Source organism: Fusarium poae, chromosome 1 (genome assembly GCF_019609905.1).
Source record: "Fusarium poae strain DAOMC 252244 chromosome 1, whole genome shotgun sequence".
Taxonomy (NCBI): Eukaryota; Fungi; Ascomycota; class Sordariomycetes; order Hypocreales; family Nectriaceae; genus Fusarium; species Fusarium poae.
The window spans coordinates 11,302,004-11,316,758 of record NC_058399.1 but is presented as its reverse complement, the minus strand read 5'-3'; the positions used below and the strand labels follow the sequence as shown (position 1 = coordinate 11,316,758).

At 48.2% G+C, this 14,755-nt stretch overlaps 3 protein-coding genes across 3 annotated transcripts; all 3 read left to right on the top strand.

Moving 5' to 3' along the window:
- Positions 1–1,195: 1,195 nt before the first annotated feature.
- On the top strand, positions 1,196–4,326 carry FPOAC1_003674 (uncharacterized protein; the record flags this gene model as incomplete). The annotated part of the gene is made up of 3 exons (XM_044848232.1): positions 1,196–1,864; positions 1,919–3,358; positions 3,403–4,326. 3 exons carry the CDS (start codon positions 1,196–1,198, stop codon positions 4,324–4,326), a joined length of 3,033 nt encoding a protein of 1,010 aa, XP_044714148.1.
- A 235-nt stretch (positions 4,327–4,561) lies between these two features.
- On the top strand, positions 4,562–5,430 carry FPOAC1_003673 (uncharacterized protein; the record flags this gene model as incomplete). Its single annotated transcript, XM_044848231.1, has 2 exons — positions 4,562–4,720; positions 4,768–5,430. The coding sequence occupies 2 exons, from the start codon at positions 4,562–4,564 to the stop codon at positions 5,428–5,430; spliced, it is 822 nt and encodes a 273-aa protein (XP_044714147.1).
- Positions 5,431–6,983: 1,553 nt separating this feature from the next.
- Positions 6,984–14,534, top strand: FPOAC1_003672 (uncharacterized protein; the record flags this gene model as incomplete). The annotated part of the gene is made up of 2 exons (XM_044848230.1): positions 6,984–9,620; positions 9,669–14,534. The coding sequence occupies 2 exons, from the start codon at positions 6,984–6,986 to the stop codon at positions 14,532–14,534; spliced, it is 7,503 nt and encodes a 2,500-aa protein (XP_044714146.1).
- Between the last annotated feature and the right edge of the window lie 221 nt (positions 14,535–14,755).

Below are 14,755 nucleotides of genomic sequence, written 5' to 3'. Positions count from 1 at the left end.
GCACAGACAACGTGGCAATACAGGGGTGGAAATGATGAAAAAGGAAAAGAGGAGGTCCGTGATGAGATAGCCGGTTCTAGAGGATCTAGGGATCTATCTATGGTGTCAGCGTTCAAGATTCGATCGATGGTTTCTTGACAGTAGCATTTTGGATGGATTGTGTAACCGTCACCAGATTTACTCTACAGGTAAACAAACAACCTCCACATTACATATATTGAGGCAGTATGGTTCACCCCTTTTATCCTCTCCACAGTTGCCTAGCACATGCATGGTGATATGTAAATGGACAGTCAGCCAGGCACGGAAACACTCGTTGTAACAGAGAAAAGGACAGAATCCATCATGGATAATTTAATTAGAATAGCTTCATGTCTCAGGTTGAGATGGGGGTATATCAACATTAGAGCCTCACTTTGAAGCGCTACAGCCGCCATAAAAGTGTAATGACTAAAGGGGCGAATTGACGCCCGACGAATCTTGGTGTCGCGTGCGTACCATAGATACATACCATTCAAGCTTTTTGCTTTTTTTGTGAGGTGCGGGCTGCTCTGTTTTCTCGTTGGCGCTCTCTGCCGCTGCCGCTCGCTAAAGTGTGTTGACTCTGCTCGCTGTGACGCCCGTGCTTTTCGCTTTCCGTCGCCTCCTCCATGCTTTGACCTTGACCTTGACTTTGACCTTGACTTTGACTTGACTTCTCATAACCTTTGACTGTATCACTGTTTGAATTTCCTTTGCAGATTGAGGAATGACAGTGTTTTTCTTCTCTAGATCACTACCTATACTACCTATATTTTGCCCGTGATAGCGAGTGGTTGCGACGTCACAACATTCGTACCTTACCTATTGTTGCTTTCCCACAATCAAGGCAGTGACTGCAGACATTCCGGGAATGCCACAGTCTGACTGACCATCTATTTATTCATCGAATGTACCTCTATTGTTTTCACCCGTCATATTGGTTGCTGAGCTGAAGAGAAACTCGGCATTTGGTGAAGCGCTGCAGTAAAGCAAGGTTCTGTCTTTACTGCTAAAACGCCCGCCGACCCGCTGACTCGACCGACCGGATTTGATTGATTACATGATCCATCTCGACTCCTCCACCTCCATCAATCCTTCTCTCACCCTTTTGCTCCCCCAAAACGCTCCAGTCCTGCGATAGCGACTGCGACTGCGCCAAGGGCATCCCTTCACCATGTTTTGGAGGTTTGGCGGTTACGCCAACATCTCCACTATCGACACAATCCTCGACAAGCCCGATTTCACTCTCGAGGAGTTGCTCGACGAGAGCGATCTGATCCAGGAGCTTAAGCAGCACAACTCAAAACTCATCGAATACTTGCGAAGCGATAATGTCCTCGACAACCTACTCGATTATGTCGTCGCTCCCAAGCTCGAGACCGTCGAGTCCCCCGACGAGTCCACCGCAGAACAAGAGGCCAAGGCCAAGAACCGCTTCTCATTCTCGCGACCGCGCGCATCCTCCCGCGCCACCGACCCGGGCAACGATGAGGAAGAAGAGCAGGAGAAGAAGCGCAATCGCTACGCATTTGTAGCTTGCGAGATTCTCAGCTCCGATACCTGGTCAATCTACGAGGCCCTCGCTGATAATCGACAATTGATTCGCGATTTTTGGAAGTTCTTGTCCCGCCCTGCCCCGCTCGATCCCCTCCAGGCGAGCTACTTTACAAAGGTCAACGAGTCCTTGTTCGAGAAGAAGACTGAGGAGATGATGGAACTGTTGACCACTCTTCCTGATGCTGTTCCCAATTTACTCAAGCATGTCGAGTGCCCCATGGTCATGGACCTGCTTCTTAAGATTATTGCCCTGGACCGTAACGATGGTGGCCAGGGTGTGGTCGAGGTATGCGCACCCCTCACCAAAATGGATGCATCTATGCTAACATTATTTTTCTAGTGGCTGTACTCCAAAAACATCATCCCGAGCCTCCTTTCCTGCCTTGGCCCCGAGAACAACTGGGTTGTTCAAACCGCTGCTGGTGATTTCATCAAAGCCATCATCACCATCTCGGCCAACGCCTCCCAGAACGAGCAACAATGCATCGGCCCCAACGAGCTCACCCGTCAACTTGTCTCCAAGCCATGCATCGAGCAGCTGATCGGTTACATGCTTGGTGGTGGCAACCCTTTGACTGTTGGTGTCGGCATCATTATCGAGGTCATCCGAAAGAACAACTCCGACTATGATCCCGACATGGGCACCGAGTCCACTGCTGCGCCCTCAAGCCGCGATCCTATCTACCTGGGCACACTCCTCCGCCTCTTTGCTGAGAACGTTCCCAAGTTCATGAGCCTCATCATGGACGTCCCTTCCAAGAAGGAAAAGATTGACTCAACTTTTGGTGTCAAGCTCGAGCCCCTTGGATTTGATCGCTTTAAGACATGCGAGCTCATGGCCGAGCTGTTGCACTGCAGTAACATGGGCTTGTTGAACGAACCAGGTTCCGAAGAGATCACAGCTCAGCGTGATATTGAACGGCAACGTCTTCGTACAGAGGGCAAGCTGGGCCCAATCAAGGAGGAGGACCACTCTGCCGACGACCTTACCATGCGAACTCCCGCACCTGAGGAGAAGCGACGCCTCGAGGTTACCAACGCAGACGACGATGGTTTCGAGGAGGTTGAGCCAAGCAAGGAGATGAGTGAGGATACATCCCACGAGTTCGTCAAGGCTGAGGATGACATTCCAGCTGTTTCTACAACTTCGATTTCCTCTAAGGATGATGACGACTTTGTTGATGAGCCGCTTAGCCCCCCCCAAACACTCGTCAAGGTAGAGGAGACAAAGTTTGACGAGCCAGATCTGATGGTTGCACCTTTGTCGCCCACAAAGGTCAAGTCCGTTGAGTCCACGTCCACGGACGCAGCAAAGGCCGAAGAGAAGATTGAATCCAAGGAGGCCAGCAACGAAGAGGCCAAAGAGCAGAAGCCGAGCGAACCCAAACAAGAAGATGCTCCTAAGGAGGACACCTCTGACTCGTCTGCCATCCTGACTCCTGCTCCCTCTGAGCCTGAGACCAAGACTGAGTCTAGCGATGCCTCTTCCAAGGGTGACGAACAGCCCCGCAGCTTCTCCCCTCAACCTGAGGACACACCCGCGCCTCTCTTTTCTGCTCCGCCTGCGCCTGAATCAGGAGCCGATCGCCCACCTCAGACCCCCGAGAAGCCATCTTTTGATGCCCCCAAACCTGAAGAGGCTTCAACATCTGAGGCCAAGGAGGACGCCAAGGACTCCAAACCTACAGAAGAGCAGCCCGCTGTTCAGAAGGAGGAGCCTGTTGTCGGAGACTTTCTCAAGCACCAGTTCGTAGAGTATCGCGTTGTACCCACGATTCTTGTAAGTCACTTGCACCACTTGTGGAATGTATTCTAACCCTGCAGAACTTCTTCTTTGGCTACCCATGGAACAACTTTTTGCACAATGTCGTCTACGACATTGTTCAGCAAGTGTTCAACGGCCCCATGGACCGCAGCTACAACCCTTCGCTGGCTGTTTCCCTGTTCGAAGCTGCCGACGTGACAAGTGCCATCATCAACGGCCAAAAGGCCAGCGATGAGTCTCAGGCCAAGACCAAGACCCGCATGGGTTACATGGGCCATCTTACCCTGATTGCCGAGGAGGTTGTCAAGTTTACCGAACGTCACCCCCCGGAGCTACTCTCAGAGACGGTCCTTGACCGGGTTATGAGCCAGGAATGGATCAGCTACGTTGAGGGATCACTCGCCGAAACACGCGAGCGAGACAACGCCATTCTAGGAGGCGTACGACCAGAGGTCGCCATGGGTAATCGAGCCATGGGCGGCGGCAGTGGACTTGGAGGCGTCGGTCTTTCTGGGTTGAGCGGAGGTTCCGGAAACAGCGGCTCCAGTGCCCTGGCTGAAGCTGGCTTGAATGGTGGCATAGAGCTCAACCAGGACAGCGGGAACGGCATTGGTCCCTTCACCATCAGCGCTGGCACATTAATGTCTGGCTTCGGCAGTAGCAGTGACGAGGAGGACGAAGATGGCGACGGAGACGAGGAAGACGTCAATTCTGAGGTGAGTGGTGCTTCCGCTGAAGATGGGGAGGACCGAGGAATTCCTGGATACCCTGGCATAACGGAAACTCTTGAGGATGTGATTATGCGTTCCCCAGAGCCTTACCGAGCCGATTCGCCCGATTTCGAGGATCTACAGGATGTTACAAGAGGTTCCCCTATGGATCTGGATGGATCTGGAGGTCCGGTTCGGGGATCGGCTGAGGATGAAGAGCAACAGCACGCGGAACAGGTTGAAGATGTCTCCAAGCCAGCAGACGGCATTTAGGAAAATGCAGCCTACTGGGGAAGTCTTGACCGCCCCCGCTCAAGACGTGAGAGGCGAAACAAGCATAGTCGAGTGATCTCACAGCTTGACGACCTTGAAACATTCGAGGAGATTGATGTTGAGGAGATCACGAGGCGATTGTTGGCGAGGTTTTGAGGCACTTATACCAGGCGTTGTGGGATAGATTGGGTGGGTGGATGGACAAAGCAGGATTATCATGTACAGGGTCTAGAATATGGCCCAAGTTTGGGATTTGTATAGAGTTGTGTTTGGCAACGGAGACAAAGAGTTAGGACCGCATACGAAGGAACGAAATGGAATGGGGGATCATGTTTTCGATGCCAGAGTTTTCCACGGACGCCTATCCTCATCTCATCACATCACATCTCTTAGTGTCAACTGATCACTCACGGGCGCCTCGTACTGACGAGACATTTCTAGTTCCGAGCTTACACGGACCCTTTGAACAACTCTGGAGGTTCTTTGGATCCTCCATCGATTCCCCCACCACCTCCACCCCCTCCTCCGCTGAACATTCCCCCTTCTCGGGCAAGACTTCAACTAGCGGCTCGGTTGGCCATGCATCAAAAGAACAACCAAGCACAATCATCAGGCAGCATGAGTAACGACGACGATGATGATGATGATGACGATAACCCCACAGATCCTTTTGCAGACACGGAAGAGGACTTTGACGATGATGACCAACCTCAAGATGACGCGCGGGGCGCATGGTGGAGAGACGTGGTTAGAGACAGAGGAGGCAAGCCAGACGGGAACGAATCAGATGATGAACGCGACGATGACGATGACGACGAATTTGGAGATTTCGCAATGCCTGAAGATGATGCAGGTGATCAATCCGTCCTACGGCCTCAACCTGTGAACCCCGCCAAAGAAGCTTCTACCCGTGGACTTGGTGGTTTATGGCCTTTTGGTCTATCAAAGGCTGAAAAGGAAAAGGAAGGAAACAAGTCGACTGTCGGAGAAGCAGAAGAAGAGGAAGGGGCTTCTGCGGCGGATGATACAAAGGCTGTGGAAGTCAAGGAGGCAAAGAGAAGAACGAGCATTGAGGATCCTGATGATGACGAGGTTGTTGTTTAGCGAATACCAGTGGGCTTTTTCGATAGAGTTTGCTATGTGATTGGGGATGAAGGGGGAGGGCAGGCGATAATCAAGGGGTGTACGATATATAGGAATTGGAATCATGGTTTGTTGTTGTAGGTAGAAATGCATGTAAGACGATGGATTTTGTGTATGTCTCTTGTCTCTGTCGTGAATGAATGAAGCTATATTTATTTACAAGCTACACATCAAGTATCTGAACAGACTAGACTAAAGTGAAAGATTTATTCTGTATCTGTAAATACTTTTGCAATTATTTCATTTGTATGTTTAAGAGGAGTTTGTTCCTGACTCGCTCCGACCAAAGTGTTCGGACTTGACCACAAGAGTGAGCACTAAAACAAAGAGAATGGATGGATACCTGTAAGAAAAAGCCCGCCTGGCTAGTTAATCTCGCTTATAGCCTTATTTCGCTTGTAGCCGAAGGGGAGCGTCCCGTGGTCCCGGATGAGGGAGTGGCCATTGCTATAGCTGAGATAATACATATTTGCCTATAAACATGGTATCTATGAATTCGGTCTAGTCTTTGGTTACCTACCTATATTTTGATCAAAGTGTGATGTGTTTGTTTATTTGGTGGATCTTTTTTCTTCTTCTTTTTCTTTTTGAGTCAGTTTAGTTGGGTCTTGAGCAAGGAGTTTTTGTTACTAGTCCAGGGGTATACATGCAGACAAAGTTTAGTTTATTAGGTTTAATGTAATTTCGGATAATTGCAGTATGTCTGACTGAGCACTGCCGCTTCGGTCGTTGATATTGGGGGCTGTCTGTCTATCCTATTATTGCGTGCGATGTTTGCGAGGCAGATTCCTACGGTGATGATGTTTGCAGTTGGCCAAGACTTTGAAGCGCTGGGATTGATAAACAGGACTGGGGGGTATGGATTAAGATAAACTGATTATAGTTATGGATGTGGCTGTGATTTGGGGATAAGCCTCGATGTGTTGTTGCTATATTTATTTGTTTCAGGTTTTGCTTTTATCTAGATCAATATCATTGATTAATTAGACATGTATCTCAAAGCCACAATCTGAATCTACGATGGTTAGTGTATCTCTGGACTAGTACGAAATCATGATTCACAGCCAAGATGAAAAACAAAAACAAGAATATATGTCAAGACACCGACCGCATGGCACGTCATCCCCATTGAAGCATGACCCCAAAACCGCATCTCCATTCGTTGTCGAGTCTGGTCACCAGTACCTCACTTCTCCTCATCGTCTGGGCATTCTCTGGGGTACCCTGTACGAGTGTCTGGTGCTATTGGATGCTGAGGGGAAAGAGGATCTTGGGGGCTAACAGGATGATGGCTGTGTCAGGATTCAGGATTCAAGGAGTTGAATAATGGGTGAAGGATTGGAAGAGAGGAGATGGATGGATGCAGAGAGATGTCATTAATAAATCATGGGTTGGTTTATAAAGAATCATGGTGCTCGTTCGTTTTGGGAGAATGGGACTTTGGTTGTATACTAATTAATTTTATTATTGCTTCTAATTAATACAGTAGTATGCAGCAGTAGTCTCTATTCAACATGTCATCCCAACGTCCAAACCTTCAAGTGGTGACAAACCTCGAGTCTCTTCAACCTCAAGACCATCTCATCCAAGCAATCGCATCAACCCTTTCTATTCCTCTCGACGATATTCTTCTATTCGACTCCTTCTCCGAATTGGGCGGCGATCAAGACACAGCGCAACAAGTCTGTCTCGCTTGTCGAAGCAAGGGTTTGGATGTTAGCGGTAAAGACATCCTGACTTGTCCTACTTTGGCCGAGTTGCAGACGCGCATTACGCCGCGCGGGTTGAGTATTTCCTCATGCAGCGATGATTCGGGAGGTACGGATACGTTTTCGAGTGATGAGTTGTCATCGGACAACAACAGCAGCAGCAAGGGAGGAGAAGAAAAAGAACTAGAACTAGAAGCAGAAACAGAAACAAATAGGGCTGCAGGGGCTGTGGAGTCTAATTTATCGAGCTTACGGCTGTCATTTCCCACCGTCAGCGAGTCTACAGGCCTAGCCTGTCGCTACCGCCTGGTCCTTATTATTACCCCCAGAGCAGGCCCATTCGACGGTCAATCAGTAGCTCTTATTAGGATCGACTCTGTCTCTGGCTTTTCGTCTGTCAATAACACTACTCTATCAACAAACGAGTTCCATCTCGCAAAGTCGCAGATTTCTCTCTTGCGCATGGAACACGGTCCTCAGATCTGGATCCCAATTGATCACTCCCACCAACAAAACAACAAGAGGGCGCTGCAAACATGGGTGCAGAATATGGATTCGCTTACTTACAACGAGGTCATGAAGCTTCAGATTCCCGCCCGTCGCAGTCGTGTCATGACGAGGAAGAGGAGTAACCTGTCGCCTATGGATATCCATGAATTGGAAGGTTTCTGTCTTTCGCCTATGCAGCAGCTTTGTTTACAGGGTAACTGCGACACATTTGAGGGAACTTGGACAAGGAGTGCTATTCTCAATGTTCAAGGCGGTGCGGAACCGGCTGATGTTGACGCTGCTGTTGATGCCGTCGTGGCAAGACATTCCATGCTCAGAGTCAGATTTCGGCAAACTGAAGGAAAATGGGAACAGTGTATTTTCCCTGCGGCGCCGAGTTCGTATCTTCTCACGCATCATGTTGATATCCCTGAGGATGAGATACGCGACTTGGTTGACGACATGGAAGCGAGCATTCATCCTACCGAGGGACCTGCTTTTGCGGCAATGTACATCCATAACCAAGAGAGACAGACACTCTACCTCGCAGCACACGAATTGGCTCTGGACGATGCATCGTGGAAGATTGTGCTGAGCGATTTGGACGAGCTTCTTCAAAAAGGCACCCTTTTGTCCGAAGGATCGGCATCGTTTAAGTACTGGACAAAGTGTCAGGGTCGACAAATGGCACAGAGATTATTCGAGCCGACACTTCCTTTTGAGGTGTATTCCGCCAATTTGGAGTACTGGGCTCTCACACAGGAACTCAACACATTTGGAAACTCATCACGAGTGTCATTCAATCTTTCTCCCGAGCAAGCGTATTCTTTGGAACAAACGTCTGCTCAAGTTTTGAGAACAGATGTTTCTGACATCTTCTTGGCTGCGCTGTTATTATCTTTCTGTCAGGTATTCCCAGAGAGAAATCTTCCGACGTTGTGGAAGCGAGAGAATGGGAGAGATGGCGCAGAGAGTGAGTTTAACATTTTAGAAACCGTTGGATGGTTCGCTTCACTTTGTCCGATTGGCGTTTCCATCGATTCAGAAACGGATTTGATTCAGGTTATTACTTTACTCAAGGACACACGCAGGGCTATACCGAGATTTGGTGTGCCGTTCTTTACATCTGAATTCGGTACCAGTCAAGGCGCAGCAACAAACACTCCCCTCGAAATCGTCTTCAAGTTGGTCAACACGGCAAAACAACTTCAGCGTCAGAATGGTTTATTTGAACCAGTCGCAGCCAAAGGCCAAATAGCAGGTCTGAAGAGTACCGCAGGACCTAATATTGGACGGATCGCTCTATTCGAAATCTCGGCAGCGTTGGATACATCCGGAGCGCAAATCGATATTGTGTACAATAACACCTGCAGATACCAGGACAAGATCCAGACTTGGATTCAGACTTTTGAACATCATGTTCTCGACGCTATTACAAGACTGAAAACTCACGAACCGCAACTCACACTCTCCGACATTCCTCTCTTACAAACAAGTTATCAATCCCTCGGCCGCCTCTGTTCAGATCGACGTGTCAATGTCAAGGATATCGAAACGATATACCCCGTGACACCTTCCCAACAGGAGATCCTCATCGCGCAGGCCCAGAATGTAGGGGTGTACCACTGCCATGTCGTTTACGAGATGACTGCTCTTCAGCTCCCCATCGATGTAACTCGGTTATGTGAAGCGTGGGAAGTCATCGTGTCCAACACACCTGCTTTGAGAAGTATCTTTATCGATGCTGTTTCACGAGAGGGATTATTCGACCAAGCTGTTCTTAGAAAGGTATCGCCGAGTATCTTGTTCATTGAAACGTCGGATCCGGATGATGCTGTGGTTACGTTGCCAGTTATGAGTACACCTTTTGGAGAACCGAGACATCGCTTGGCAGTGTGTTATAATCCCATGAGGATGGTCATGAGACTTGATGCAAGCCAAGCAATCTGTGATGTAAGTACTATGAGTGCCATTGTCTGCAAAATGCTAATGGTTATATAGTTACCAAGTCTTCATCTTCTAATAGCAGAATTAACACGCGTCTTCTCCTCTCAAAACCCACAAGACAACTCCTCTCTACACAACACATATCTTCACCAAATCTCCTCCATCGATACAGCCTACAGTCTCCAAGTTTGGAAAACAAGCCTGTCAAACGCAAAACCATGCATCTTTCCTTCTTTATCACAAACTGGGAACAACACGTCTCCGTTTGACTTTGACATTTCGAGGACTCAGATCGAGTTCTTCTGTGAGCAAAACAACATTGCTGCGGAAGCTATATTCCAACTTGCATGGGCTCTTGTCCTTCGTGCATTCGTAGGTACGCAGGATGTTACTTTCGGATACCAATTCAACGCGCGCGATGAAGATCTTCTTTGCGGAATTACATCCCTGGTTGGATGTTTCGCTACGGTTTTACCTTGTGTTGTAGACTTTTCTGCGTCGCAGTGTTTGGAGGAATGTCTTATTTCTATGGATGAGACTTTTTCGAATGCAAAGAAGCACGATAATGTCACTTTGGCGGAAATACAGCATGTCTTGGGTCTAAAGGAAAAGACACTCTTTAATACTTGTCTTTACTTTCAGACTCCGGATGATCTTGACACGGGTGATGAATTGACGGCTTCGTTGGTTACTTCTGGGCGCAAGACGGATTGCGATGTTAGTCTTACGCTGATGTTTGTTGACGAGTATCTTCGTGGGGACTTGACATCGCCTTATCTTTCTGCGACGCAGGTTCAGAGTGTTATGAATAGCTTTCACGCAGCTCTATACCACATCCTCACAAGTCCTGATAAAGCTATCGTTGAAACAGATCTTCTTACAGACAAGGATTATGCTTCTCTCGTTGTTCAGGACTGGGAATTGGTACAGCAGTCGCAAAAGGTGTCTGCTTGTTTACACGATGTTATTCTTCAACACAGTTTTACAAGACCCAACGCTCCGGCTGTGTGTTCATGGGACGGCGATATAACATATGTTCAACTCGCAACTCTTGTGCAAAGACTAAAAACATATCTCGTCAATCTCGGTGTTGGGCCTGGAACTGTTGTCCCTGTTGTTTTGGAAAAGAATCACTGGGCACCTGTTATTATCCTCGCCGTTCTTCAAGCAGGAGCCAGTTTTGCACCGCTTGATTGTCAAGACCCTGCGACTGCAAGATCAACTATCGATTATCTCAATCCTCATGTCGTTCTCGCCACAGAGACTGCTTGGAAGGATTTGAGTACTCTGGCTATTAACCTCGTCATCATCAACGATACATTCTTCGCCATGCTTACACCATACGTATCAGCCATCGGCCAGGACGCTACCCCCGACCACGCAGCATGCATATTCGTCACGCCCAAGAAATCAAGGAGTATCTTTTTTACTCACGCTTCTCTCCTATCTACATTCATAGCCCAAGCCCAACCCTTCAAACTCACAAGCGAAAGCCGCGTTCTACAACTCTCTGCATTCAACGTCGATATTTCTCTTGTGGAGATCCTCGGTACGCTTGTTCATGGCGGATGTGTCTGTGTTCCTCATCCTCATGATAGAGCACATGATGTAGCTGGTGCCATGGCGCGCATGGATGTGACTTGGTCGTACATGACAAGTCTTCTCGCGCGAAAGATCAACCCTGATTCAGTACCCAGTCTAAGAACGTTGTGCTTTCGCACGAGGAGACTTGATCCAGATACGTACATGCCCTGGCTGGAAGACCATGATGTTTTGGTCGCGTACGGCGCACCTGATATCTGTCCCCTGGGTATTTCTGTTACCAAAGTCAACAAGGGTGGTGACATTAGTGTTATCTCACCACCAGTTACAGGCAGATTCTGGGTTTTGAATCCTGATAATCCCAAGAAACTCATGCCTGTCGGTGCAATTGGTGAATTAGCCATTGATAGTCCTCTCGCCACACCTCATCGTTTCGCACTGGACAAGCCCCTCCTCGCGCCAGAGACATACTCATCACCAGACGAGAAACCTCGTGCGCGATATCTTAAAACAGGTCATCGCGTACGCTACCTCGATGACGGAACAGTTCAATTCCTATCCAGCGTTCGCGATGAAGTCAAAGTCAGCGGTTCGAATGTCGATGTTGCCCAAGTCGAACAAATCATGCGTCGATGTTTAGGTACAGGAATCGATGTGGTGGTAGATTCCATAACAACTCGCGATTCAGGACCTCTACTAGCTGCATTCCTCGAACTTGGACCTCATGTATTCCAACAGCACGAAAGTCTACGAGATCTCAGTCCTGAAACGAAGGAAAAGACATATATTGCCAAAAAGATGTTTGAAACTGCTCTTGAGAGTACTTCTGCGGCGAGGGATAGTCTTCCAAGATACTGTATACCCTCCGTCTTTATCCCCGTTCCTTCATTCCCAATGTCTACTTCTCTCAAAGTCAATCGGAGGAAATTACAGCGCATGGTATCTAATCTCTCAACACATGATGTTCTGCACATGTCCCGCGTTCCTAACCCAGGCGAGATCCAGCGCATTATCATATCACAGAAACCTCTTCCCATGACTGGTCCCGAAGAAACCATGCGCGAACACTGGGCGAGCGTGATTGGCATTTCCGTCTCTGCAATCAAAAGCTCGAGCAGTTTTTTCTCTGTGGGAGGAAACAAATTCCTCGCTGCTCAATTAGTCGTTACATGTCGCAAAGCAGGTCTTTACCTCTCCTTGACTGATCTTCTCGGCGGGGCGAGTCTCACAGAGATATGTCGATCTTCAGAGTCGTCTACTCGCAAACAGACAAAGATTAAAACACTTGCTGCGAAGAAACTGGATATGAGATTCGTCAAGGATGTTATTGTACCGCAACTTCACTGTTCGAGTCCGGATGTTCTTGACTTTGCAGAGGCATCTGCTCAGCAAGTACGAGGTCTCGAGTTGGGTATGTTTAGAACACGCGCCGATATAGTTTGTCTTGCGCTCCGTTTCAACGGTCCTGTTGATCCATCCCGTCTCGAAACTGCGTGTACATCTCTTGCAAAGATGCACGCTATTCTCAACATAGCGTTTATAACGCATGAGCATCGACTATATCAAGTCCACTGCGCTTCCTCCACGCCTCCTTTCATGACGATCTCCTGCCCCCCTGGCTCTCTCGATGACGCTACTCAAAACATTATCAAAGAGAACCAGAACTTATCTTTCGATCCTAAAGTCCCTGTTACAAAGTTTACATTTTTAAACAGTGATTCACGGGGCTCTTTGGTAATCCGTCTAAGCAAGACGCAGATCGACGATGTATCAGCACATCTTCTCATCCACGATTTAGCATCTCTTTACGATGGCGATTCAACACAGGATATCCCTCGCTCTTCATATCTGGACTACACGCGCGCTACAAGGGTTTCGTATCAACAAGGTCTCGAATACTGGAACTGCCAGTTGGACAATGCAAAAATGACAAAGATCGTTGCATCAACCCGTCCCACCCCTCCAGCATCAGTATCCGAGATCAGAACACTCAAGCAGACGACTTCTCTAGGCCATCTCGCCCCCTACGGAATGACTCCCGACGTAGCCCTCAAAGCAGCATGGGCTATCGTCCTATCTACCATCTCGAGCACCCACGACGTTCTATTTGGCGAAGCAATCCAATGTCAGTCTCCCAGCCCTGACATTATCGGTCCCATGTCCAATATTCTTCCTGTGCGTGTACAATTCCCAGCAAGTCATAGTACACCTCTCGACTTGATGAACTGTATCCAACTCCAGCGCCAATCCCACGCACGCTATGAAACCTTTGGAATCCAAGAACTCGTCAGCAAATGCACTCCCTGGCGCTCCTGCACGCGATTCAGTACCATTGTACAAAATTACGTCCCTGGTTTACTAGACGGTTCTTCAACGATGAATGTCCACGGCGCAACGTTTACGTATCGCATGATAGAATCCTGGACAAAGGACTTTCCGGATCTTTTCGTTAGATCAACTGTCGAAGCAAACGACTGTGTAACTCTCGAGATCAAATACTCTGAAGAACGACTCCCCCATTCTTTTGTCCAGTCATGTCTGAGTCTTCTTGTGGCAGCTTGGGAAACGCTTACACATCCTGACATGATTCATCAACCGATGGTACAGTCATCTGAAGAAATTGCGCGATCAGAGCGCAAGATTCCCCTTCCTGCGAGGTCATCGCCTCTTGTCGAATCCCATCTCGACAGCGCGCAGCGAGAGAAACTACAAGAATCTATTGTCAGTGTATGGACCAAAGTGATAAACCCATCACCTTCGATCCCAAAGAATAAACTCCCCAGCACCCCATTCTACAGCATCTCGCAAACCATCCTCCCTGCTCACACTCTCGCTTCTGAGCTCAACACCACACTCTCTCTTAATCTCACCGCGGAGGATATCCTCGCCCACCCAAGCATGAACGCCCAGCTAGATCTAATAGCAGGCACACTCCCCCCCAAACACGACAGTATATCTTCACTCCTCCACCTCAAGACCAAACCTGCTGCAGACCGATCTCTACGCGCCAGTCTCCGCAGTTTCAAAAACCGAAACAGCATGCTAAGTCTACGAGCAAGTTGGATAAAGCCCAAGCGCGCACCATCAGAAATATCTGACGAAACACCCTCTACGATAATGGAGGAAACACCACTGTCTCCCATCCCTACCATAATAATTCCCGAGATTGGATCATCAGATACGCCTGTGAGCGTAAACCACCATTTAGTCGAACTAGACGCTGAACCAGTTTATCTAAACCCAATTCGAAGCATGAGTGATCGGAGAAGTAGTGGTGGCTCATCACGGATGGTTATTGATGAGGTGAGCTGTACGCCTCCGTCAAGAATGTCCATGTGGGGAATACCAAGGAGAACATCACCTTTGGCACGCCGATGATGCTGTGCTCTTTTTTTCTTATTTATTTTTTTATAATGCCGAAAGGCTCTTTGATGGATTATGATACTCATGTCTCTTATTTCTTAATTGTTAGATAAATAGTATGGATAGATACCAATGAAGGAAAGATACCCCAATGAATCAACTCCAATTATGTTTGAGTAGTAACAGAAAAGATGGCTTAATAAATAGTCTAAGAAGCATAGTCTAAAGAGAATAAA